Source organism: Doryrhamphus excisus, chromosome 18 (genome assembly GCF_030265055.1).
Source record: "Doryrhamphus excisus isolate RoL2022-K1 chromosome 18, RoL_Dexc_1.0, whole genome shotgun sequence".
NCBI classification, from domain to species: domain Eukaryota; kingdom Metazoa; phylum Chordata; class Actinopteri; order Syngnathiformes; family Syngnathidae; genus Doryrhamphus; species Doryrhamphus excisus.
The window spans coordinates 8,616,940-8,642,385 of NC_080483.1; the positions used below are offsets into that span (position 1 = coordinate 8,616,940).

The following is a 25,446-nucleotide window of genomic DNA, read 5'->3' on the forward strand; positions in this document are numbered from 1 at the left end:
CACATGGCTTTTGTTCAAGTGAAGGCGCTTTGAGAGAGGCGCGCTCGGAGAGCAGGAGCACAGTCGCACATGGTCCACCGCCTGGTGCGCAACATACCCCGGTCACGTTTGGGAATCTTTTGTAGATAAGAGATTCCAATTTGTGTTGATCATTCCTCTCATCTCATCTACCTCGCTCCTCCTTTCACCTGTATTTTGTGAAGGTATCGAGAACTGCTGTTGCACCTGGGACACTGCTTGGTAAGACTTAGTTAAATGTTTCTTCTCCTTGACCTAACTTTTCATTTTGTTGCTTCCATGCACCTGTGAGATGTTTTATTTTCCTTACCTGTAAACCTCTGTTCTCTTTATTCTGTTTTTGTGTTTCCACAAGAAAAAAAACAAGATGCATAGTTAATGAGGTGTCACGCTTGACTTCCCCATCTTCCTGTTTTATTCAGGGAGGAGGGCTGCACGACTGTATTCCATTTTTTTTGTACTTAAAGTTCATTTTGGCTGCTTGAGATACTGCGTAAATCAGCAGCGACATGACAGCTGAGAAGAGCGGGCCGGTGATAAATGGTAAACCGGAGGACAGTAGAGACACGGAGGGGTCCAGCTCCAGTCTGGACAACAGGGAGTACTACGAGAGAGGCCAGTGGAACAACAAGATAGAGTTTGTGCTGTCGGTGGCTGGAGAGATCATTGGGCTTGGCAACGTCTGGAGGTTTCCCTACCTCTGCTACAAGAATGGAGGAGGTAAGGATGCTTCCTACTACATACTCATACACTTCTTTAGACAGCAAACTAGTTGAGACAGAACACACAAAGAAGCACCTCTGCTGGTTGCAATACAGAAGTGCACTCCAACAATTCATCAACAATCAATTCCACATAATATTTAACGATCATTTTATAAAACATCATGTATAGCAAAATTCAATAACTACATTATGTGTTATTTGTACATTTACACCATTACTCACACACTACAAACCAAGAGTTCATCAAACCAAACGCCTACCATACTAATGGAGCAACAGTGCAAAAAATGCACAATGCAAATTGAAATGAAATGCTTACTGACTAATATACAGGTACAATAATACTATTTTATATTATTTACAACCCGCATGTGATGATGGGAAGTCTAGGTGCACACTTCCCCAGCGGTTCCCCAGAATTCCCTTTGTTTGAAGTAGAATTCTTGTAAATTAATGTATGTAGATTAGTTTGTGTGGTGCAATTATATTGTGTTATTTATAGTTAATAAATGTGATGTTTGGTAATGGTAATGGTTCTATTTCATTTGAACATGCATCAGATTACAATTGAATGCATCACATAATCAGTTCACAGTTCCACATGTCCAAAAGGAGTAGGAAGAAGCAAAGCTTATTAAATCCTTCCCCTCCATCTAGTACTTTTACAATCACTAACTGTTATTTGTTCACTTCCTGCTTTCCTAATATAGTTTAAGTTTTTTTTTTTTTTTTTTTTGTCACGTACCGAAGTACGAGGTGATATGACCATCCAATGACATAATGGGTACCATAGTAACAGTCAATATAGTGATATGTATAGCACATCATGACTGGTTCAAGACGCTTCATCCTTGTATTTAGCAAACTGCTAAACTGCTTATATTGTTTCTTGAATTCGCTCATCGTTATTTTTGGTTGCACCGTGAGTGAAGTATCTGTGTGATTTGATGAACTCCCGGTGCTTAATATAGTATATTTCTAGAAGCAAATTAATGTTATTTACAGTAGGGCCTGAATGCAGCAGCATAGCCCAGGCTGTGGCAGACTCTGGAAAATATACAGTATATTTGTATGAGCATTTTTCAATTACTTTGCAGGTTGCTTAGATGATCCCGCTCTATTAGTGTCAGTCTATACAACATTGTAACTCAAAGGTTACTTTTTTCTACCTTTTGCAGGGCCATAAAAGTAGTCAGTGCTATGGCTTTGGAACCTTTGAAACTTGAATTTTCAAAGGTTCAATGTATCTTTTTGGTACCAGGAGTCCCAATACTTTCTGTATTGGCTGCATTAGTAGGATTACTGTACTTCCATTTTGGTCCGAGATTCCCAAGTGGCAACACATTGTGATTTCTTGACCAAACTTGCTCAGAAATATCTAATGATGTCTTTTCTCGTCAAGGTGCTTTCTTCGTTCCATATGTCATCTTCTTCGTGTGCTGTGGTATCCCTGTCTTTTTCCTGGAGACTGCCCTGGGCCAATTTACCAGCGAGGGAGGCATTACCTGCTGGAGGAAAGTCTGCCCCTTGTTTGAAGGTAAGAACATTGTCAGACAATTTCATTCTTGTGTTAATTTTGTCACTTGTTTTGCACATTTCAGGCATCGGCTATGCGACTCAGGTGATCGAAGCTCATCTAAACGTCTACTATGTAGTCATCCTCGCCTGGGCCATCTTCTACCTCTTTAACTGCTTCACCACAGAGCTGCCGTGGGCTGGCTGTGGCCACTATTGGAATACAGGTGCAATAGAAAAGGTTCTTTCTTCACATTTAGACGTAACAACAAAGCAATGATTATGTGTCTCCACAGAGAACTGTGTGGACTACTATGGAGAGAACGCCACCAACATTACAAACCCCAACGCAACGTCTCCTGTTATTGAATTTTGGGAGTGAGTACATTTTTATCTTTACCCTATCCTCTGCCACTTTTAATATTCTTTATTCAGAAACGATTCTGTCATCTTTTCATCCGATCACGGCCACTTTTTACTATCCTGAGCCCAAGTCATGTTTAATATGCATAAAAATCTGAGACATTTCATTCTCAGTCAGTCTTACTGACCCATTCAACCTACCAACTAATAATAATTAGTCAGCTCTTTTCATTTTTGTCAGCAGGGTCCGCTAGGCCGGCTGTCTCCCAGCTGGAGCCATGAGTATGGCAGCAGATCAGCCTTTGCCAGCGGGCAGTGCTGACCACACTTCCACTCTGGCTGCCAGTCGCTGTTTTTACACCATGAGAGCAGATTTTACACCAGCTAATCAATGTATATGTTGGTTGATTTTAAATCTGAATGAATGGAGATTAGTTTTGTACCAATGTCAGTTTGGAGAAGGACTCACCAAGGGGTGAAAATGTTTTCCACTATGAGTACATGCTAGATGCAAAATAGAAAAGGTACATTTACTTGTAAAAACATTTCTGAATCCTTCAAAAGTTCACTTATTGCTGACATGACACATATAGAAGCAGTTATCATTGTGTCTAAAACTACTTCTGGTGCAGTCCCGATTCTGTGTGGCTGACCAGGAGGGCCAGAGGGTGGCTGTGTTGGACTTAGCCTGTGGCCTGCCACCAAGAACATGTCACCATGATCAATGGCTGGTTCAGGATCTGTGGGGGTGAACTCAGTGGCAGAGATATTTGCCAGTGCCATTTAACTTTGTCACTGCCTCACATCCTCTGTCAATACCGCTGCCCGGGGACGCTTTGACAAACAGGAAGCACAGTGTTACGGACGTGGGTCACCTTGACTGTGACACCTGGTGGCCCATCAAGATGAAACTAAGCTTTGTATTGTAGCAATTATTGTAGGCTTTAGTGTTTCCCACAGGACTTCATTGCATTTGTTTCTTGGTCGATTCCCCCAAAGTGTCCAATACAACCAGAAAAAGTCTAAAATCTAGTACTCACTAAATATAGTTGTAACATTGGTTCCACTTGCTACGTCTTTTTATTCTAAGGAAACCCAGAATTATCTCAGAGTTATCATGCCATCTACTGTACAGAGTAGGAACCACAAACTACCTGTACATTCACAGACAGTCCCAGAATAATAAGTTTATGAGTGAAGGCGAGCAGGTAGTGCCAAATTTATTTGTGGCGGTCCAAATTGTGACTGCCATGAATGTATGGGAAACGCTGGGCTTGCAAAAGAGCCAATGAAAGCCACCCGTTGGCCCTTTTCTGGTACAGTATGGAAGTCATATGTATGGTTGTATTTTCACCAACAGACTTGTTATTGTTAGTATGAGATAGAAGAGTGTAATAATAACAATCATAAATAGTGTTTGTGTGTGCATAGAAAATTCCTGTAGAATTCTGATTGCAATTTCAATCGGAAAATCCCGATTCACATATTTTGTATAATGGTGCAGCCTTAGCAGTAGCAGAGATTGTGTCATCGCTAAGCATTGGATTCTTCTAAAGTCTCAGCATTGATTGAACATCATCATGTCATTGAACATGTCATCTCTCTTTCCTTCGCCCATGCAGACGGCGAGTACTGAAGATATCAGATGGTATCGAACACATGGGGGGGATGCGCTGGGAGCTGGCCATGTGTTTGGCCCTGGCCTGGTTTATCTGCTACTTCTGCATCTGGAAGGGACCCAAGTCAACCGGCAAGGTGAGAACAGCATCTTATTATTAAAAACCATAATGTAAAGTCTTCACACACCGCTGAATCATCATTATTTAAATTTCACCAGCAGCAATTAGCAAACATATCTATGACTCAAAGTTGCAGAATAAGTTGGGAGATGGTGGTAGTACGAGGAAAAGAGATGCAGGAGTGGCAAGAAAGAGGTGTGTGTAAGGAAAAAAAAAATGAATGGCTAGGGGAGGGGAACCAAAACATGGCGGCAATGCTGATTTTCCCCCTGAAGTGTCTTTTGTCTGTCTGTGAAGTAAAGAGGGGAGAATGCTCCTTCATGGCCGGGCTTTAGCAGCCGGTCCAAGATTGATTTCTGCATTCACTAGAGGCAAGGGAAGTGTTCATGAGTAGCATGCAGAGTATATCCTCTCCCTCTGTCTCTTTCTCTCCCTCGCTTTCCAACGGGTCCATTCAGCTCCGACACTGCTAAGCTGTTTGTTTTGTGGCTGTGTTTGCAAGCCATTCTCACATTTAAGCTCTCCTGCTAGATTTACTGGCAAGGCAGGGGCAAGTTTGACCAGTAAATTTGCGATGGCTTAAATGTTTGCCCGTGGTGAGGTAGAGGCAGCATTGTGGTGCATTAAAAGTGCACGCTGTGGGTGAATATTGCCCTCTTTGTCGCTAATGCAAATGCACAGAAAGAAGGGAAGAGAAACATTTAGGATGTGTAATTGTTTTATTTGTCAATTTGAAGGAAGCGTGTTGTGTAGCAGGTTTTCCCACACTTTTACTATTAGAAATACTGGGATTAGTACAGATTACAGTGCACAGTTTTAGCATCATATTTTTCTCTTTACAAATAAAGTGTTGAGCTATATTTAGAGCCTGTGCATCCTAAGGATCAGCAAGGTCTTTAAGGACTGGACTGCATGTGTGTACCACGGCTTTGTTGCGAGTGAAGTTGTGTATTTGCCTGCTTGTTGTGTGTCTCTTTGAAGCACATTTTCCCACACTGCCAGCATCACTCCTCTGGGCTCCTCCTGTTTAAGAGCTCGAGCCAGAGGAGCCCTCTTTTCTTTTCAGCCTCCTGGCCTGGCTCTGTTCTGTTCCGTTCTGCCCTCAATTGGTGACCGTTGACTGGATTCCAGCAAGCCGGGCGATATATGTTGTCCACCACCGCCAGGGTCTTTTTCTTAAGTGTTTTCTCCAGACGTGGAGCACAATCCTGCAAAAAAAAAAGAAGAAAAAACACACAGACAAGGCTTTCTGTTACTGTTGACTGCTGTGACGACTATGAACCATGAGCACCATATACACTATATAGTAGGGGTGTTCTTTCTCCATTTCTGCTCAATATTTGTTCCAGTTTGAGTTACTGTGCATAAATCAAAATATGGTGCGGGCCGTGGGTCAAACAGGAGGCGCGCACATTAATTAAATAACACAAAATAGCTGCTGTTAAAAGGGACCTATTATGCTTTTCCACTTTTCTGACCTATAAATATAGTTAGAATGTTGCATTCTTGTGTTAAACGATGCCAAGGTTTCAGATAATGAGGTTTGCGCATTTGAGAGTGAGCCCTGAAAGAAGTTTGGGATGGCTCAAAACACTCTGTTTCAAAAGGCGTGGTAAAACTGCCCCTTTGTGATGTCACAGAAGGGCGGACTTTCTTATATCGTTCATAATTAGGAAGCGCTTTGGACGTTTGACGAATCACAGTGGAGTGGGCATACCTGGAGGCAGGCCGTGGGTGGAATAAATTAAAACAGACCGTTGTGGCAGGAAGCACAAAATGAAAGGAAATACAGCTGGAATAGGTGCAGATTCTGGAAAATCTAAAAGGTTTTCTGTGCGGGTTATTGTGTGTAGCTGCTCTATAGGAGACCACAACTCAATACAAAGGGTCGAAAAATTGACATAATAGGTCCCCTATAGAGGAAACTTCCGTTAACACGTAATTAACTTTGACAGCCCTAGCTAAAACAAATACGTTAATGTCTTAGCTTCGTGTCATTGCGATAAAGCAAACAAATGCAATGCCTAATAACACATGTCATTAATAATCAATTTTATTTTGCAGCCTGCTGCACTTAGGACAATTCTGGTTTATCGCGTTTCTTGATTGGGAAGTACAATGATGACAGGTTGCACTGTATTTGTTTTTCTGCAGCCACTTGGCATGAGGCAGTTACACTGACTGTCCCTCACTTGTAATATGTGCCATTTGGGAAATTGGTACACCATTGTACCGGATCAAAGATTCCATACTGTAAAATTGATTATGTATGTAATGTAATGATATGTAAACACTCAGCAATAAAAGTAAGTTGGTCAAAGTGAGCATCAGATGCTTTGTTGTTAAAATTGTCAAAAAGTAGATATTCCAAATCTGTTTTGTATCTGCAGGTTGTGTACGTGACGGCCACATTCCCATACTTCATGTTGCTGATTCTGCTGATCAGAGGAGTAACACTGCCAGGAGCTTACGATGGCATCAAGTTTTACCTCTACCCAGACATCTCCCGTCTCTCCGACCCTCAGGTAGGCTCAGAAATCATCATCTGATTGGATGCCCTTCAGCAGGGCAATGGTGGTTATGAATCCCAAAGATCAAGATTTACATTTCATACATTACACCCAGGCTGCACGGCGGCGGAGTGGTTAGGGCACAGGCCACACAGCTAGAAGACCAGAGTATCTCTGTGTGGAGTTTGCATGTTCTCCCCGTGCATGCGTGTGTTTTTTTCCGGGTACTCCGGTTTCCTCCCACATTCCAAAAACATGCTAGGTTAATTGTCGACTCCAAATTGTCCATAGGTATGAATGTGAGTGTGTCTACATGTGCCCTGTGATTGGCTGGCGACCAGTCCAGGGTGTACCCCGCCTCTCGCCTGAAGACAGCTGGGATAGGCTCCACGACCCTTGTGAGGATAAGTGATAGAAAATGAATGAAAAATGAATGAATGAACATTACACCACTAGACCTTGTCTAGGCAGACAGCTTGAGTCGCTAGGCAACTGCAGACCAGTAAATGTCACAAGAATATTGCTGTCATGACAACGTGAAAGGAGACAGATGATTTTGGTTTAAGAGGAAAACATCATACTGTGATAAATGTGTTATATACTGTACCTTGAATACCATGAATGTGGCAATAGCACCCCATTCAAACCCCATTATACCCCAAAAGAACCTATTGATGACATTAGTAGATATACATATTTGTTTGCCAGGTCATTTTTACCTCTCAAGTAAAACTCGGTTTTAGATTTCACTACAGCCGCGCCATTATCTGGTTGTGTTGTAACATATAAGAAGAATGGAGGAAAAAAGTGTGTGGTGGAGGGTGGTGGGGGGGCGGGGGTCAAAGGAGAAGTCAAGGCGAGTGATATAGAAGAGTTGCTCTTTGGCAGAGGAAGGCATTACTTGTGACACTGATGTTAAATTGGCTTCCTCTGGGACAATCAAGGCTCTGTTCACTTCCAGGCTGTGTGAAGTTGTATGTTTGTGTGTGTGTCAGCTCAGCTCCATGTCTCTTCACTCTCCTCTGCTCAGTTCTTGCACATCATTTTTTCAAGTTATATTTTTTTTCTCTGAAAATGAGCAGAAAATACATCTTACTCACCATAAGTCAGTAATAATTTAATAATATGTGATCATACAGGTAAAATGTTACATTAACATGTTCATTCATTCATTAATTTTCTACTGCTTATCCTCACGAGGGTCGCGGGGGTGCTGGAGCCTATCCCAGCTGTCTTCGGGCAAGAGGCGGGGTACACCCTGGACTGGTCGCCAGCCAATCACAGGGCACATATAGACAAACAACCATTCACACTCACATTCATACCTATGGACAATTTGGAGTCGCCAATTAACCTAGCATGTTTTTGGAATGTGGAAGGAAACCGGAGTATGGAAACATGCAAACTCCACACAGAGATGCCTGAGGGGGGAATCACATAAACATTTACCACTGTTAAATGAAGGCCAGAAATGTAACTGTTTTTCTGTCAAGTGTTGAGATTTCGTACTTTGTTTGGCAGCCCTTCAATGCGCCATAGTCGCTGTGAGACGCAAAGTGTTATTTATTATACTTATATATAACTTCTACCAGGGGTCTCTCGATCCGATATTGACTAAACTCAGATACATGCAGTTGTTTCAAGACTTGCCCCCAGCACATCTATCCAGCATCGGCAGGATAGACATTCCTGTGCAGACTGTGAACTATGGTATTCCAACTAGGAATGATAAGAAATGTAATATGAAAGTGGTAGTAAAGAAGGAATTATTAAGTGCTTTACATACACGTTGAACTCTGCAATCCAACCTTCTTTGGTGTTCCCAACGCCAGCGAGTCACGTGCGGATGTTTTTTTTCATCGGAATGAAACGGCTTTGCCGCTTGTTTATATTCAAGCAGAAGCTGTAGTAATTCTACAGTTGATCAAAGGTACTTAATGTTTATCAGATCAGATTGGACTGTATGATTAATCACCGTTACCATTAATCACCATCAACATTAATAATAGCACCACCGGGGTCTGCTTGGAGCAGATGGCCGATTACTAGTGCACCATGGCGGCCATCGCAGGTGACTCTCTTCGCTCTTTTTCTCCTGACCTCCAGGGCGACACCGCGGTTGCCTGGTCAGGCATGTGCGTTATTTGGTAATTAAATACAGTCAAGGAAGGTGTACAACTTTACAATGCAACCCAACAGAGACAGGCAGAGGTTGGACACACGCCTTCTTTGCCTGACAGCAGCAACCTTGCTGGAAAAAAAGCATGGGTGTCCAGAGATAAACTATCTTGGGCCACTTGTAGCTTGCGCAAAAGAGTTGCACAATGTGATGTAAACAAAGCTCGCAGTAGTGTTGGAGTGTACGTTTTTGTATGGTAAATTAACATTAGACTGGCTGTCCTACTTATCAGTCAAGTGACCAATGTCAGTGAGGATGGATGGTGGGCTGATGTGATCGACCCACATTATGTTCAGGATACAACAATGTGTGAGTTATTTTATATCATGCCTACTATAATAAGTAGTACGGGTATAAAGGTTACTATAGGGATGTTATTTAATGTCTGCAGTAGTCTAATAATGTTTTTAGAAGGCCATTAACAAGTTTTTTATGCTCTACATATGAAAATATTCAATTAATATTGAATCCTACTTTGTGGAAATGCACCCGTTTCTCATCAAAGGTCTATCAATTAAAATGATATTAAGCAGAAATAATAAATCTCCACAAATTCATATAATCAACGTCGATTAATCGTTGCAGCCCTACCTTGCAAAAGTTCAGAACAAAAAAAATCATCTGGATCTATGAGCATTGAACCATGCCCCAACCGCCACACGCTGTTGCGGAAATCTGTGTAGTAGTTTTTGTCTTATTCTGCTAACTAACAAAACAACAAAGAACACTGTATGAAAACGCTTTACAACCTTCGGTTTTCACGTCATGAGCGTTGTTTTCACATACTCAACACAACGCGTTAAAGGTTTCCCTACTCTACGCGGCCATCAGCCCACGGTGCACTAAAAGGGAACATTAATGAACATTAGGAAAGAAAGGGCTGTTCTTCCACAGGAACAGGCCTGTGTTTGTGGGGTCACGGAAGTTACCGTGGTTACTCCCAGGAGGGAGTGAAGATTGTGCGTTTGTTAATTGTTTTGTGGCGGTGAAATGAGATTAGTGGCTGAATGGTGATGTGAGAGAGTTTTCAAAGAGCTATGCTGCATGCGGTTTGAATCCGCTAGCACCCCGTGCTACCCTGTGGGTGCAGAGGTCCTGTGCTGCAAGTACAAACTGCTTTGCTGTCGCCTTTCTTGACATTGTTGACAATGTTGTTCATTGAAGATGGCAGGTAAACATGTTACTAGACTCACAAAGGGTCCATTTTCCATTATAATTTATTAATTTTATGTATACCCCGGTTTGATTCCCTGTACGGGCATCTCTGTATGTATGTTCTCCGAATTGTCCATAGGTATGAATTTGAGTGTGAATGCTTGTTTGTCTATATTGGCCTGTGATTGGCTGGCGACCAGTCCAGGGTGTACCCCGCCTCTCGCGCGAAGACAGCTGGGATAGGCTCCAGCACCCCCGCGACCCTTGTGAGGATAAGCGATAGAAAATGAAATGAAAAATGAAATAAACAATCAGTATAGAAAATTAATGAATGGATATATGGGGCTGCAATGCCAGAGGAGCCCAGGGGGAAGCTGACATCATCGCAGCGCCCTCACAGTTACCAATGAAATGCTAACTGAGCTTGGTGAATGGATGTGGCACCGCCAAAATACAGCAAGCGACATTTAACTCCCATAACTTCTTAGCTGTACGCTAACCTGCAAAACAATGACACGTACTCTGTTATGCACTGGTAATGAATTAATTGACTGCACAAGTAAACAGATACCAACAGGATCTCATCACTGGCTGGACAGTGTTCATCATAATTATGTTATTACCACTTGTTGTCACCTGTCACTCATGGAGTTGCATTGCAAAATGGTACAGAATAAATTATGTGTTGATTTTGTTTACAGTTCAGTTTGGATTTTGTTGTTGTTGAGCTGTATTTGCTGTGTGCTGTGTGCTGAGAACACAAGATCAGAGCTAGAGGGAACGTTGCTTGCCATGATTATCTGCTCAAGGGTAGAAATGTGTTGTCTCCAAATTCAATTAAAAGAAAATTCAAAGATATAATTCAGAGAATTTCAAAGAACATATGGCTACATCACTGATATCAATGAAAAACAGTACAAAGAAACAGTCTAGCAATTAGAGCTTTGTAGAAACAACATACTGACAATATTTCCTCATGTACAATTTGCTGCAGATCTTCTACTTTCTTTACTCCAAATTGTCCATAGGTATGAATGTGAGTGTGAATGGTTGTTTGTCTATATGTGCCCTGTGATTGGCTGGCGACCAGTTCAGGGTGTACCCTGCTTCTCGCCCAAAGACAGCTGGGATAGGCTCCAGCACCCCTGCAACGCTCGTGAGGAAAAGCGATAGCTGCAATGCCAGAGGAGCCCAGGGGGAAGCCGACATCATCGCAGCGCCCTCACAGTTACCAATGAAATGCTTTGATTGGACAAAATGCATGAATGAATGAATCTTCTACTTTCTCTATCAAGCAGTCATGTGTTTGTAAGTTATGATGTCTGCATTACTTCAGGTATGGGTGGATGCAGGAACCCAGATCTTCTTCTCCTATGCCATCTGCTTGGGCTGTCTCACTGCTCTTGGTAGTTATAACGCCTACAACAACAACTGCTATAGGTAAAACTCACCTTGCCATTTGTACATTTCCATGGACTTTATTATGAGCCTAAAGTACAGGCTGTACAGTCTGTGCTGATTGCACTTTAACTTACGACTCTTAAGATGATGATATCTTGATGGCTTCTTCCTCAGGGACTGCATCATGCTGTGCTGTTTGAACAGTGGCACCAGCTTTGTGGCAGGTTTCGCTATTTTCTCAGTGCTGGGATTCATGGCCTACGAACAGAATGTTCCCATCGAGGCCGTGGCAGAATCTGGTGAGTGAGGAACAGAAGTCGCCGCAACCTGCGCCTCATTAGCATGTGGGCGTCTCACATTATAGAGCACAGAAAGTCGATGAATCTTTGTTCGCCTCATCCATCATCATGTGAATACACATTATGTAACTTCACACTCACGCAGCCTCTCGGACCACCACTTTATGATTTATTCAAGTTGCTATGAATGATTTAGTGGGAATGACAGCGTGAGAGATTTAAAATGCTTGTCCCCGAGCACAGCCAGGAAGGAACTTAATGCATTTCTGAGAGTAGGGCTCTCCATGATAATGGGACTGCCCAACACATCTTATTTTGAACCAGTTAGTATTTTTTTCAAAGTGTAGCATCAGTCACCTTGCATTCATGTTTTGGACCATTTATCTGTCCCGTGGTGCAACACACCAGCATGATGCATTACAGTTTTCTCCACCTGAGTTGATGAATGTGTTGGAAGAAGCATTCTGATCCAAAATGAAACTGATACAAAAAATGAAAGCATCTGTATGCTGTGTGCAATTGTACTCTATATACTTCAGGTAAAGAAAACAAAAATGACTGATGTGGTGCAGATAAACCGATTCCTTATGGAAATGTTTACTTCAAGGTCCTGGTCTTGCATTCATCGCATACCCAAAAGCTGTCACTATGATGCCTCTCTCTCCACTTTGGGCCTGTCTCTTCTTCATGATGCTCATCTTTCTCGGACTGGACAGCCAGGTAAGATCAGACGTTTCTTTTAATTGCTTTGGTAAACATGATATTATATTTAACTTGGATGTAATTCCCAAAGGAAGAGACAAGGGTTCAATTCCACCCCCGGCCATCCCTGTGTGGAGTTTGCATGTTCTCCTTATGCATGCGTGGGTTTTCTCCGGGTACTCCAGTTTCCTCCCACATTCCAAAAACATGCTAGGTTAATTGGCGACTCCAAATTGTCCATAGGTATGAATGTGAGTGTGAATGGTTGTTTGTCTATATGTGCCCTCTGATTGGCTGGCCACCAGTCCAGGGTGTACCCCGCCTCTCGCCTGAAGACAGCTGGGATAGGCTCCAGCACGCCCACGACCCTTGTGAGGATAAGCGGTAGAAAATGAATGAATGAATGAACCCTGTAATTTACTTTAAATGCTCCAATTAATGTCTCTGTTCAATCAAACGCAGAGCCTCCTATAGTTGCATTTTAAGTCAACTTTATTGACCTCAGTCGTTGGTCTGAAGCTTATACGTGTTACTTTCCCTACTGACGTTTACAATAAACACATCAGCGGTATTAATGCTGAGCAGTTTGCTTCTTACTACTATTACATTGGTTCTGTTGCTGCAGAATGGTGCAATATACTTGTTCATGAATGACCATATCAAGGAAAACTGTTCTTGTCCACTTTCTCATGCACTCCAAATCATTATCAAAGTAAAAAATAATAATGAAAGTTCAGAAATAACAGCTACTTTCCAATTATCACGCCGTTATTTAAATAAAAGCTTTACAATTAGAGCTTTTACAGCATTTTCAATTTGTGACCCACAAATTGATGATTATTGATGTATTTCCCAGTTTGTGTGTGTGGAAAGCTTAGTGACAGCCGTGGTGGACATGTACCCAGAAACCTTCAGGAGAGGCTACCGCAGAGAACTGCTGATTCTCGGCATGTCTATCGCCTCTTTCCTCATAGGACTCATCATGTGTACAGAGGTGAGTGGTGGATATGGTTGTTTTATTTACATACATACATACATACATACATACATACGTATATATATACATATATATATATATATATATATATATATATATATATATGTTTGGATGCAATTTACCCATATTCAATTTGTTGTCCATTCATTCCATGAAGACATATCATCATCGTCATCATCATCGTCATCATCATCGTCATCATCATCGTCATCATCATCATTATCATCATCATCATCACCCCATCAGGTGAAGGCCTGCAGGTACAAAAAACATTTAATTTAGTATGTAGATCTGTAAATATAAGCTAAGGTTGGGCATCATTTAAATTTGAACGATTCCAGTTCGGATTTTGATTCCTTGTTTCGATTCTGCTTCCTGATAATTATAATGTAATTCTAATGTAATTCTAATGTAATAACGATTCTGATGCTTTTAAGAGGTAGGGTCATAAAGATTTGTAACCAGAGAACGTCCCACATTATTTTTTTATATGAACTTTTAATCAAAGTTACTATAAATGTATCAAAGATCTGTTTTCACAAGAATACACTTACACAAAAAAATACTCTTGAAAAGCTCATGAAAATCATTTCCACATATGCTACATTATGTGATGCTACATGCACTAATGTGTGTAAGAATATCATACAACTTGGAACCAAGGAACCCTCTAAACTAACTAAAACCTTCTGGATTCTATACGTCCCTGCACTCCCACCATTATCTACTGTGCAAGGTCCACAAGTGCCATTAGACATAACTCTTTACAATTTTAAATCTTACTCATTCCCAGAGACTTGTGATTAGTACATTAAAATGTTCACGATTCATCTGCCACTTTTAACTGCTCTCCAGATACTTTGATTGTATACTGCCGTCAAAAGAAATACCACAAGAAGCATATCACATGAGTGCGCTTAGAAAAGCTCCCTTGGGAAGTTTAATATTCAATACCAGGCTGAAATATTTGCCATTTTCTGTTTACAAGCACACCACAGCTCTGATGTAATACCTGCTCATGGATTCATGGGAGATTTTATTCATGAAGGTGCTTTTAGTGGAACAGAGGAGCTGTCCTGACTGAATGCAGGATGTGTTATCTTTACTGGTACTGTGGACTACCTAAACATTACCAGATATACATATATCTCCAACTCGTAAACATGTCTCTAGTCAGCTCATCCTAAGAATGACACTTCCTCATTGACAGTGAGGTGCATTTACTGACACTTCAAAAGTCCTATCTTTATTTTGCATGTATGTGTGGTCTAAATAAGCAGAAAGACAAACAAATACAGTAAGTGGATATTCTTATCTCTCTTATATCATACTGTATCTCTTCCCGCAGAAGTACAATTTGCTGCTTTTAAGTATGATTTTAAATCCCATAAGATACATCTACACTCAAAACCTGAATTCAACTCAAGTTATGCGGTGTCTTTGAACGCAACCCTTCATCGCTCATAATAACATGGTTAAAGTTCAGCTACTATTAAAAATAGATTCATACTCGCCATTCAGCATTCACAGCCCCAATAATAATTCATAAATATACTGGGGTTACTGCTGTTAATACCAGTAAAATGTACAGTTTACATGTACCACTGTTAAAAAACACCACCGTTTTTACATGTCTGTATGTTTCACTGATAATGTTCCAGCTCTGGGATTTCGCACTTTGTTCATTGGTCCTTGAATGTACCAGTATTTCGTTGTGACTGGCTACACAGTGACTCCATGTGATGTGTGGTCTTGTTTAGCTTCATTTAAATATATCACTTGGAGCTGTTAATACATACAAATATATATCATTATCATATATATATATCATATATCATCTATCATAATCCTGTCGTTTATCTTTTGGTTTATAAAATACATCGAAAATGTGCATAATTCACACAGTGGCAAATGATGATTAATTATGATCAATTAATTAGAAAATTATTAATTTGATTGCCAAATGATTACAAATTGTAGTCTCATTATTTGTTTAATTTATCCCCTAATAGGCTGTTTTTCTGCAGAAATTTTTCATTTTTTTTCTATTACAAAAAGAACCTTATATTTGTCTTATATTTTTTTCCACAGAAATCACATCTCATTCACCCTAAATTATATATACGTACAAATATAGGTAAAATGTACAGCACACATGCACTATCATTAAAAAAAAGTCCACAATTCTGTCTTAAAAAAAATACTTTTATGTCTTCATGCATCTCTGATGTTGTTTTTTTTTTGGTCATACATTGAGATTCCACACTTGGTTTTATGGTTCCTGTTCCATGCACCATAGTTGCTGTCAGATGCAAAAGTGAAACATAGCCTAGATGCATTTGGAACCAAATGTGAGGTGAAAAATACAACATAGTAGTAGTAGTAGTGTCATAGTACTGTGCAACGTGGAGCAAAGTTAAAAGGTGTGTTCAAGTACAGTCAAGTAAAGTGGGACTGGGATTTCTAATTGTATATTATTTTTTGAATAAAATAAAGGCCCATATTTCCACAATTGACAAAATCTCTTTACATAAAATGTGATGTAGTTATTGATTGTAGTTGTGAATCTCCACTTATTGGTAGGTGGTGAAAACTGAGCATCTACTGTAGTCCTCTACAGTCCTCTGATTGGGTTCGGTCACAGCATCCCTCATCATTTATAAGCAATGCTGTTTTTTGGTTATAAGGACTTTCAGTTCACTAACAAGTTAGTTTGACTCGTATCATTTTGACTCCTGTGTTGTCTCCCAACAGGGAGGGATGTACGTCTTTCAGCTGTTTGACTCGTACGCTGCCAGCGGCATGTGCTTGCTGTTTGTGGCCATCTTTGAGTCCATATGTATCGGATGGGTGTATGGTAAGAGTATAACAGCATGTGTGTGTGTGGTTTATTCACATTGGAGCAAAGGAAAAACAGGCCAGTGGCAACTACGCCCTCTGCTGGATATAAAGATAACACACAAGTATTACAATTGTGACTAGTTGGCCTTGCAGTGTGCCGCTAGAGATCAGTCTTGCCATTATTTTGATGCGAGAAGCGGAGTGACCGATGTTTGTTTTCAGGCAGCGACAGATTCTACTTAAATATTGAAGACATGATTGGCTACAAGCCTGTCTTCTTCATCAAATGGTGCTGGATGATCTTGACCCCGGGCATCTGTGCTGTGAGTCCACCACCAATTCGATTCCCTTTTTGACAATAAGAAGTATAAATAATGTATTTGTGTGTCCTTTAGGGTATTTTCCTGTTCTTCCTAATCAAATACAAGCCATTGAAGTACAACAACGTGTACACCTACCCTGAGTGGGGCTATGGTATTGGCTGGTTCATGGCCATGTCCTCTATGGTGTGCATCCCTCTGGGGATAATCTGGATGATCTGGAAGACTCCCGGCACCTTCTCTGAGGTAAAAACACACACACAGTCATCTCCACGGTACTTTAAAACTGTGGAGCTTTTGAAGAAATGCTTTTAAGAGCTCTAACTTTTAATTACTTCTCAGTTGTATCAAGTCAGAGCCACAAAAAAAAAAGTCATGCCATTCATTTTACTGGCCACAGATTTAATCTGCATCGATGAAGGACCACATCATTCAGGAACAAATTAGCTCTCATAACCTCATAGCCGTCATGATGCTGGTGGTTCTTTGTAATACTGCTCTGCTCTGTTCAACTTGTTCATTATTATTTCATACATTTCACTTCATAAGACTGATAATATCCATTAATATAATGGTATGTGTTTATGGGATAATAGAGTTTGATGACGCATACATATTTACATTTAACATGCACAGGCTGAGAGGCTTAAAAAGGGACCAGCAACTGGAAGAAATTAGTGAGAATACACAAGTTAGACGTGGGTGTCCAAACTTTTTCTATAGCGAGGACCACTTTGACATGTAAATATGCTAAGAAGTTATATCTGTGATATAGGTGAAAGCCTATTATTAATATCAACATCACTCTTAACTCTAATGTTTGCTTTTTTTTTTTTAACTTTCTAAATATTTAATTTTTTTTGTACTATAATCAGGCTCCAGCATACCTCTGCAACCTTGAAGACAAGTAGCGTAGACAATAAGTAGATGGGTGGATTGAATAAATGTTGTTTTAATATTATCACTTTATTCCACTTAATATTTTGACTTTATTCCTGTAATATTAATTTTTTCCCCATTCAAATTTTTGTTTGTTTGTTTTTGTTGTTATTACCTTAGAAAAATAACATTTTTTTCTGGAATATTTCAGCTCTATGCTAAAATGTTTTTTCCCTTCTACTATTACAAGTTTATTCTTGTAAAATACAACTTTTTTCCTCTTAATATCTTGACTTTATTCTTAGAAAATCATAGCAGTTCTATACCCATTCCTGCTGTTGTTGCTATTTTAACCTTTTTTTCAAATAACTCTCATAATATCATGACTTTCTTCGGATGTTATGACTTTATTCCCCAAATATTCAAATTTTTCCCCAGAAATTTAATGTGTTTCTTATAATATTACAACTTAAAAATATATATGTTTAAAATTTTAACCTTAAGGCACTAAAATGATAATATTTTTTTCCTCACAAAATTATTACTTTATTCTTATAAAATTGTTACTTTGATAACAACTTTTTTGTCCTAATATTTTGATGTACAAGAAATAAAAATGATGATGCAAAAGTCAAAGCACCCCAAGTCAAGTCAACATATTCAAAAGGTTTCAGGAATGGCCACATTTTCCATTTCATCATGAAATAATACTTTAAGCAAAGAAAGTGAATTGGTGACTCCAAATTGTCCAGGTATGAATGTGAGTGTGAATGGTTGTTTGTCTATATGTGCCCTGTGATTGGCTGGCGACCAGTCCAGGGTGTACCCCGCCTCTCGCCCGAAGACAACTAGGATAGGCTCCAGCATAAGTTAAACATCCTGGATCTTCTCAATAGAAGGGTTGTGTTGGTCATTACAGTACCACAATGCCCAGGTTTTACCAACCAGAACCCCTCCCTTCCTAATGTTTCCCCACTCTTGCAGAGAATGAAGAAGTTGACGACACCCAGCCCGGATCTGAAAATGCGAGGGAAGCTCGCCGCTCTCAGTCCGTATGCCGTCAATGACGCTAAACTTAAGGTTGACGGGAAAATATCCACCGTCTCGGAGAAGGAAACGCATTTCTAATTGACTTGTCTGACTGGTCGTGACGTCTGCCTCAATTCTATTTTCAACCCTTAAAAAAGTGACAAACCTGCCATTACTGAAATAAGAAATAAGAAATTCAAAGGGTTATTTTGATTTTGTAAAAAAAAAAAAAAAAATATGTACAAGTGATCACCAGATATATTTAGTCTGCTTTTGTTTTTGCACAAACTTTTTAATAACACGTTTGTTGGGTTCTTTTTTTAACTTTGTCACTAAAGCAGACTATTTCTTTGCTAACCATTTAATAGTTAAGCCTATTTGATAATGTATGATTATATCGCCAATAGTACCCGTTCCTTGTTGGTACGGGCTACGTTAGTATGTGTGCCTTTCACAACAATACCATTGTGTTGTGTTGCAAAAGGCTTAATGGTGTACACGTCTGTGTAAAGTGGAACACCCCTCTGTTAGGTACGAGGTACCCTCATGTCTAAACTGTAGCAGCTTGGCATGGTGTGACAGAGCGTACGAACGTTTGTGTTCGTGCCAAGACTATCGGAGGGCACTGAGTATTTTCCAGCAGTAAAGTACTGCACAGTAGAGTGGATCTTTGCATACTCGCCGTTCAGCATTCACAGCCCCAGTAATAATTTATAAATATACGTGTTAATACCAGTAAAATGTACAGTTTACATGTACCACTGTTAAAAAAAAGACCACCATTTTTACATGTCTGTATATTTCACTGATAATGTTCCAGCTCTGAGATTTCGCACTTTGTTCATCGGTCCTTGAACGTACCAGTTTTTTTGTCGTACACCGTGACTCCAATACTATCTGTTCATGGATCATCTTCCATTATTATTCATTAACAATGAGTACCTGCACTATAATATAATTTGTTTAATAAGTGAGTGAGGCATATTTAGGGCTTAACCTGGATTGTGTCACGAGTGGACAATGGCAATTGAAGAGAGAGTAGGAAGAGGAAGAGTGTCAAACTGAATCTAATCTAATAATTACAACAGACACTTTTATTGCAAATGTTGATCCAAAATTGGGGGAGAACGTCAATGTCAAGCTAGCAAAAGGGTTTGAAGAGGGGGAGGAGCAGTGTCAAAAACTGATGTTTTTAAAGGTGTATGTATTATTGGCGTTTTATTGCCATTCGCTGGTGGTGTTGGAACGGAACAGGGATGTTTAATTCTATCATTTAAATCTTTGATGATTTAAGCCACAGAAATACTGTTTGTTGTTAATGTTGTCTAATTTCTAGTCAAAACATTTGAAATAAGGCCCAGTAACCAAAATGGACAAATGTAGTTTTGATGTAATTAGATGATTTCATAAATAAAATGGTCTTGGATTTAATCAAAATGCACATAATATCCCGCTGAGATGCTAATTTAGATTGAAGGGATGGAGCCACAGATGGCGTTTATGTCAAATTTGATTCATGAGACCTCATCAATGTAATCTTAACCTTAAAGTTTTAAATATGATCATGCACGGAATTCAGAATGTTGGGTCATGTGATCATATTTTGACTAGATATTGGATTTACAGACATGTTACTTTTGTGTGATTGGTGTCGTGCACTATTTTTTTTTGCCGTTGCTTAGCAACATGAGCAAAAAAAAACATATTGGATTTAACAGAATGAAGTTATGAGGCTATTGATCGTTGCGTTACACTATATTGGCTCCTCATGTGCTGATGTGATCCCCCTACCTCTCTTTCTGCTTGGGCGGTTCACACAGTCACATATGATTGGTACATAAAAATAGGTTTAAAGGTTAAAAAAAAACTGTTATGAGCAACCGGCACTCCGAGTCTTAAAGCATATATTAAAAAAGACAGAACAAAAGGCCTCTCTCTGTTCTCTCATTGCTCTCCTATGTCTGCATGCGTGACATTTCCCAGTGCTGAGCCTTTCACACAGACACAAACAGACAGCCTTCGACCCCTGAACTCTTATTTCCTGCTCCACCTTACGAGGAGGAGACGGATACACATGACAGGAGCCACATTTCTCTTTGTATCCTCCATCTTGTCCCCTTATTGTTTTCATTTCTCATCATTATTGCATGGATGCTGCAAACCTGGGATGGGTATTGGAGTAAATAAGATAGTAGAGGTGTTACAAGATCTCGCAAAATTAAATCGTGAACAAATATGTCTCTTGGGAACTAGGCTTGGGATAATAAAATATCATCAAATTCATCACAATCCTCACCTCTCTTCTCTAAAAGGCCAGGAGGAGGGTTCACTTTGTGCATTGGTTTCATAGAACTGCATGAATGGAGTGAGCCCTTTTGTCAGTCAATGGGCAGAGGCGGGTCTGCTAACATACACACAGAGTCCAGCAGAGAGTAACCTAGTTGAAATGATATGAATAGGTTGCAGTTTGTCATACATGATTTCATTGTACATTGCTTAGTTTAAATCCTATATCGTTCCCATAGACACAATCTTGTGTATTGTTTGATCTCCTGAACTGGGTGTCACATGACCCCCTTTGTGAGTACACCCCTCACATTCCTGCAAATATTTTTTCAACTTTTCATAGTACAATCATGTCTGAAGAAATTACATTTTGATACCATATAAAGTAAAATTTACTGTCCTATCAAAATAAGTCAAGATACAGTACAGCCATTAATGTTAATGTTAATTCAACACATTGTTTTTTTGAGCGTGTGCCATGTATGAGCAATCATGTCACGCCTACACTCACATGTCACATTAATGACTCCATTAACGCTATGACTGCTAACTTTTTATATTTACTTACAATCTCCCTTCTTTAGTCAACAGCACTAATGCGCGTCAGTGTAGCAGCACATACGTATGAACGTCGGTAAACCTAACTCCTGGACATTGAGTTGACAGGCTGTGCTTTTAGCTTGATGTCTAGCGCACTCCACTCTTAATTTGCGGACCCTTGGTTTGAACCCAGGGTGGAAAACGACTCAACAAATTCTTGAAAACAGAATCCACAACTATTGATTTTTGTGCCCATCCCGAATCTTATCTATAGTACTTACCTACACTACTCACATTTGTAAACATTTTTGGGTGAATTTTATGGTTGAATTAGTACTTTTTGCACAACTTGGTGTTCTCCAACAAGGAACTTAACCGCTAAATTCTCAAAGTGTTGTGATCCATGAACGCACCATTAAAATGGAAAATGACACCTAAGCTAAATTACCAGTACCTTACCTATGTACCTTGTTAGAGAACAGCAAGTTTTGCAAAAAGTACTGAAAAATTCAACAGTGATTAATATGGCACACTATCTCGATATTCAACCTTATATATTTTTTGTTGTCGTTTTAGAAATTATTACAGAGTATCTGCAGAATCTTAAAATCTAATACCGAATTAATGTTCACTCGGCATGTTGCCATGTTGCTTTTAATTTGGCACCACAGCGAGCCACTACGCGCCAATCACGTAATCTTTGGCACAAACTGGCACCAACTGGCACCGGCTCAGTGGACTCCTAGCATCATTGGCGCAACTTGGCTTGGCGCATTACATTCCAGTGGATTCCAATAGGCAAATTGTTTGCGACATCGGGTTCCACTTGGTGCATACTTCGTGCTGATTGCTTGATGCAAAATTTTAACATTTTGAAATTTTATTGCCGTCAAACGAGCCAGTTGGGAGGCAGTTTGAGCCACTGCATGCCACTAGGCGCCACAGCAAATTGCATTGGCGCGAACAGGCACCAACTGGCGCCGGCCCAGTGGACTCCTAGCATAAATTTAAATGTATTAATAGGCTATTTATAGGCTAAATTCCCTTGAAATGTACCAAAATGTGTTAAAATGAGTTACATTTAATGTCTTTAAATGTTTAGATATTTTTTTTGAGGATACTGTAACACAGCTACTAAGTGCACATTTTATCGAGCACAACCACAGTCAGTGCAGTGACGTTCTGTTTTACATGTCCTGCAAGGTGTTCCTTGTGCAGATGGCTGACAGTCTAAAAGTTGGGCCAAAAAAACAAACAACTGCACTAGTACTAGTACTTGCATAGTACAAAGCCAGATATGTATCATGAAAATACAATACACAGGGTGGCACTGCCACCTTGTTTGAAAACTGTGCCTGCTCGCTTGTCGGCATAGCCAATGACCATAGTCAACCTAGCGTAACAACAAATACACCTGCCACTTTTGTGTATATTTGAACTATAAACACACAGATGTTAATATCCATTTATTGATAATTCCAGCATCGTCATATCGAGATGTCCGTGTAATCCTGTGCTATATATTGCATATTGTATCATGAGGTACTCTGAGATTGTTAAAGTAGAAACTTTCACCCAAAAACCAAACATCCCTAACATTTTGTGAGTAGTGTACGTTTTTATATCATCTTTTTTCAGGACGAGGGGTCCTTTCACTTTTTACAGAGGTGAAATCGCCGTCTGTCAGAGTCCTCCATTCAGTTCAGACACAAGTCCAGATGAGCTGGCCTCATTGTTGAGATCAATCAGCATCATTAAGCGCATCATCCAATCAGAATCAGTGCTCATTTCACGCCATCCTTCCATTCATCCTTCCACCACTCATTTCCTTCTCTTTCTTTCCTCTGTCCTTGTTTCCTGATGAAAATGCAATCAAGAGGAGAGCATCTGAGGGGAGGCAACTCTCTCTTTAGGTTTTTCACAAGGAGGCAAAGAAAGCCAAGGGATACGTGAGGAGTTTGGGGAGGGAGGGTTGAGGAAGTGCAAGTGATGAGGGGAATGGATGGAAGTGTTTAGCAGCCTTCTCCTGTCCAAGCTGTGACCTTCTCTTCATAGTCCTATTAGTCTTGTTGCTTAACACCCATCACGTTCGTGTATATTTCTTCACCTTTTCTTTGCAAATGTGTGCTCTGTATTGCCATGAAGATGTTTTAACCGCTGCAGTTCATAGGATTGTTTGGACTTCTTTTGATATGCAGCGTATTTCTTGTTATAGAAATATAATGAAAGGTGTTCTACTGTTCTGTACACTTCTACACACACTTGGTGTTCACAGGACACATGGACTGTCTGCTTACCCATTTTTAAGAATAAAATTTATGAAGGAACATGACAAGAGGCTGGTGTGCCTTTATTTCATATTTGATGTGTTTGGAAAAAACAGGAAAAAAGTGAATTGTAGCCAAAATATTAGGATATTAAAAGCAGGGATCAGATACCAGGTGTCGGGTGTAGAGATGCTTTTGTATTAATTTCCTTTTTTTTTATATATTTATTTTTTCAAATATATAAAACATTACAGTGCATTTCTTACATCAATCAAAATATAACTTTCCATTATTTACATTTGTATTCAACTATCTGATCACAAGCCCAAAAGGAGTAGGTTGAAGCAAAAGCTTATAAATGCCTACCCCTTTTTGCAAGATATAATCATGTTCATGCCACTGTTATTATTATCATTGTAATATTATTATTGTTATTATCATTAACATTATTATCATTATTGTTATAATCTTTATCATTCTTACCATTATTATTGTTATTATTATCACTATTATTATAATCATCATTAATATTACTATTTTCATCATTATAGTTGTAACAATTTTTGGATTTTTTTTTTAATTATTTAATTTTACAGACTTCATTGCTTCATGTAGAGTGCTGTGTACTACAGTACCAGTAAAAATTGTAAGATGGTTGGTGGGATATACATGATGGTTTTGTACGCCCCGTACATTTCTATTACTGGCAGCTTCATGAGAGGCCCAGATTTGCAAGCAGTGGCGGCAGGTGCAGGCAGGCAGACAGATGAGGAAAGACATGAGCGAGCAAAGCTTGCAGTGACAGCGAGAGGAGGATGAGGAGGAAGAAGAAGCAGCACAGCAGATTAGTTGACTCACGCTCTGAGTTGTGGAGCAGCGCTTGGGGACAGAGCCAAGATAGAAACCCAACAAATGCAGCATTGGGGAAGAAAAAGTCAACCTCGCTTAGAGATCACTGCAACCTACATTTTGTGGACCAACAAAAACGGAACGGGAAAAAAAAGACAACACGGCAAATATAATTTCAATAATTCCACGCTTTACACAACAATTGCAATTATTGTGTAAAGCGGTTATTGGTATTTTAATTGGTTATTATAGAGGACAAATTGCTGGGAAAACGAATATGTTAGCTTTTATAGTATATAAAAGCAAGTATATTTTACAAAAAAATATATATATTTTATACATATTTTTTTTTCTTTTTTTAATTTAAAAAAAATAGATATTTATATATTTTTAAATATAAGAGAGGGCTTGGGGGAGGGCAGAGAAGTTATCTGGCTTAAAGCCATGCCCATATAAGGACATCTACTCCTCTATGACATCACAAAGGGGCAGTTTTACCACGCCTTTTGAAAGAGAGCGTTTTGAGCATCCGAAACTTCTTTCATGGCTCACTTCCAAATGCGCAAACCTTATGATCTGAAACTTTGGCATGGTTTAACACAAGAATACAACATTCTAACTACATTTATAGGTCAGAAAAGTGGAAAAAGCTTTAAACGTGGTCAGGTTGTTGAGCTGCATAAACAAGCCGTGGCATATCTGACATTTGCAATGTGGTGTAAACAATAAATAAAGAATAATAGGAGTTTAAAGGTGACTATAGGGGTGTTATTTCAGGGCAGCCGTGCTCTAATAATGGTAAAAAAGAGACACATTTAGAAAGTCATAAACA

The 25,446-nt window shown here is 39.7% G+C and overlaps 1 protein-coding gene across 1 annotated transcript; it reads left to right on the forward strand.

Annotated features, from left to right (window-relative positions):
- Positions 1-35: 35 nt before the first annotated feature.
- Positions 36-23,821, forward strand: slc6a11b (solute carrier family 6 member 11b). Its single transcript, XM_058054407.1, has 15 exons — positions 36-240; positions 441-738; positions 2,146-2,280; positions 2,345-2,485; positions 2,555-2,636; positions 4,244-4,376; positions 6,751-6,885; positions 11,541-11,644; positions 11,780-11,904; positions 12,512-12,624; positions 13,463-13,600; positions 16,358-16,460; positions 16,667-16,767; positions 16,840-17,010; positions 18,628-23,821. The coding sequence occupies exons 2-15, from the start codon at positions 528-530 to the stop codon at positions 18,769-18,771; spliced, it is 1,836 nt and encodes a 611-aa protein (XP_057910390.1). The 5' UTR covers positions 36-240; positions 441-527; the 3' UTR covers positions 18,772-23,821.
- Positions 23,822-25,446: the final 1,625 nt, after the last annotated feature.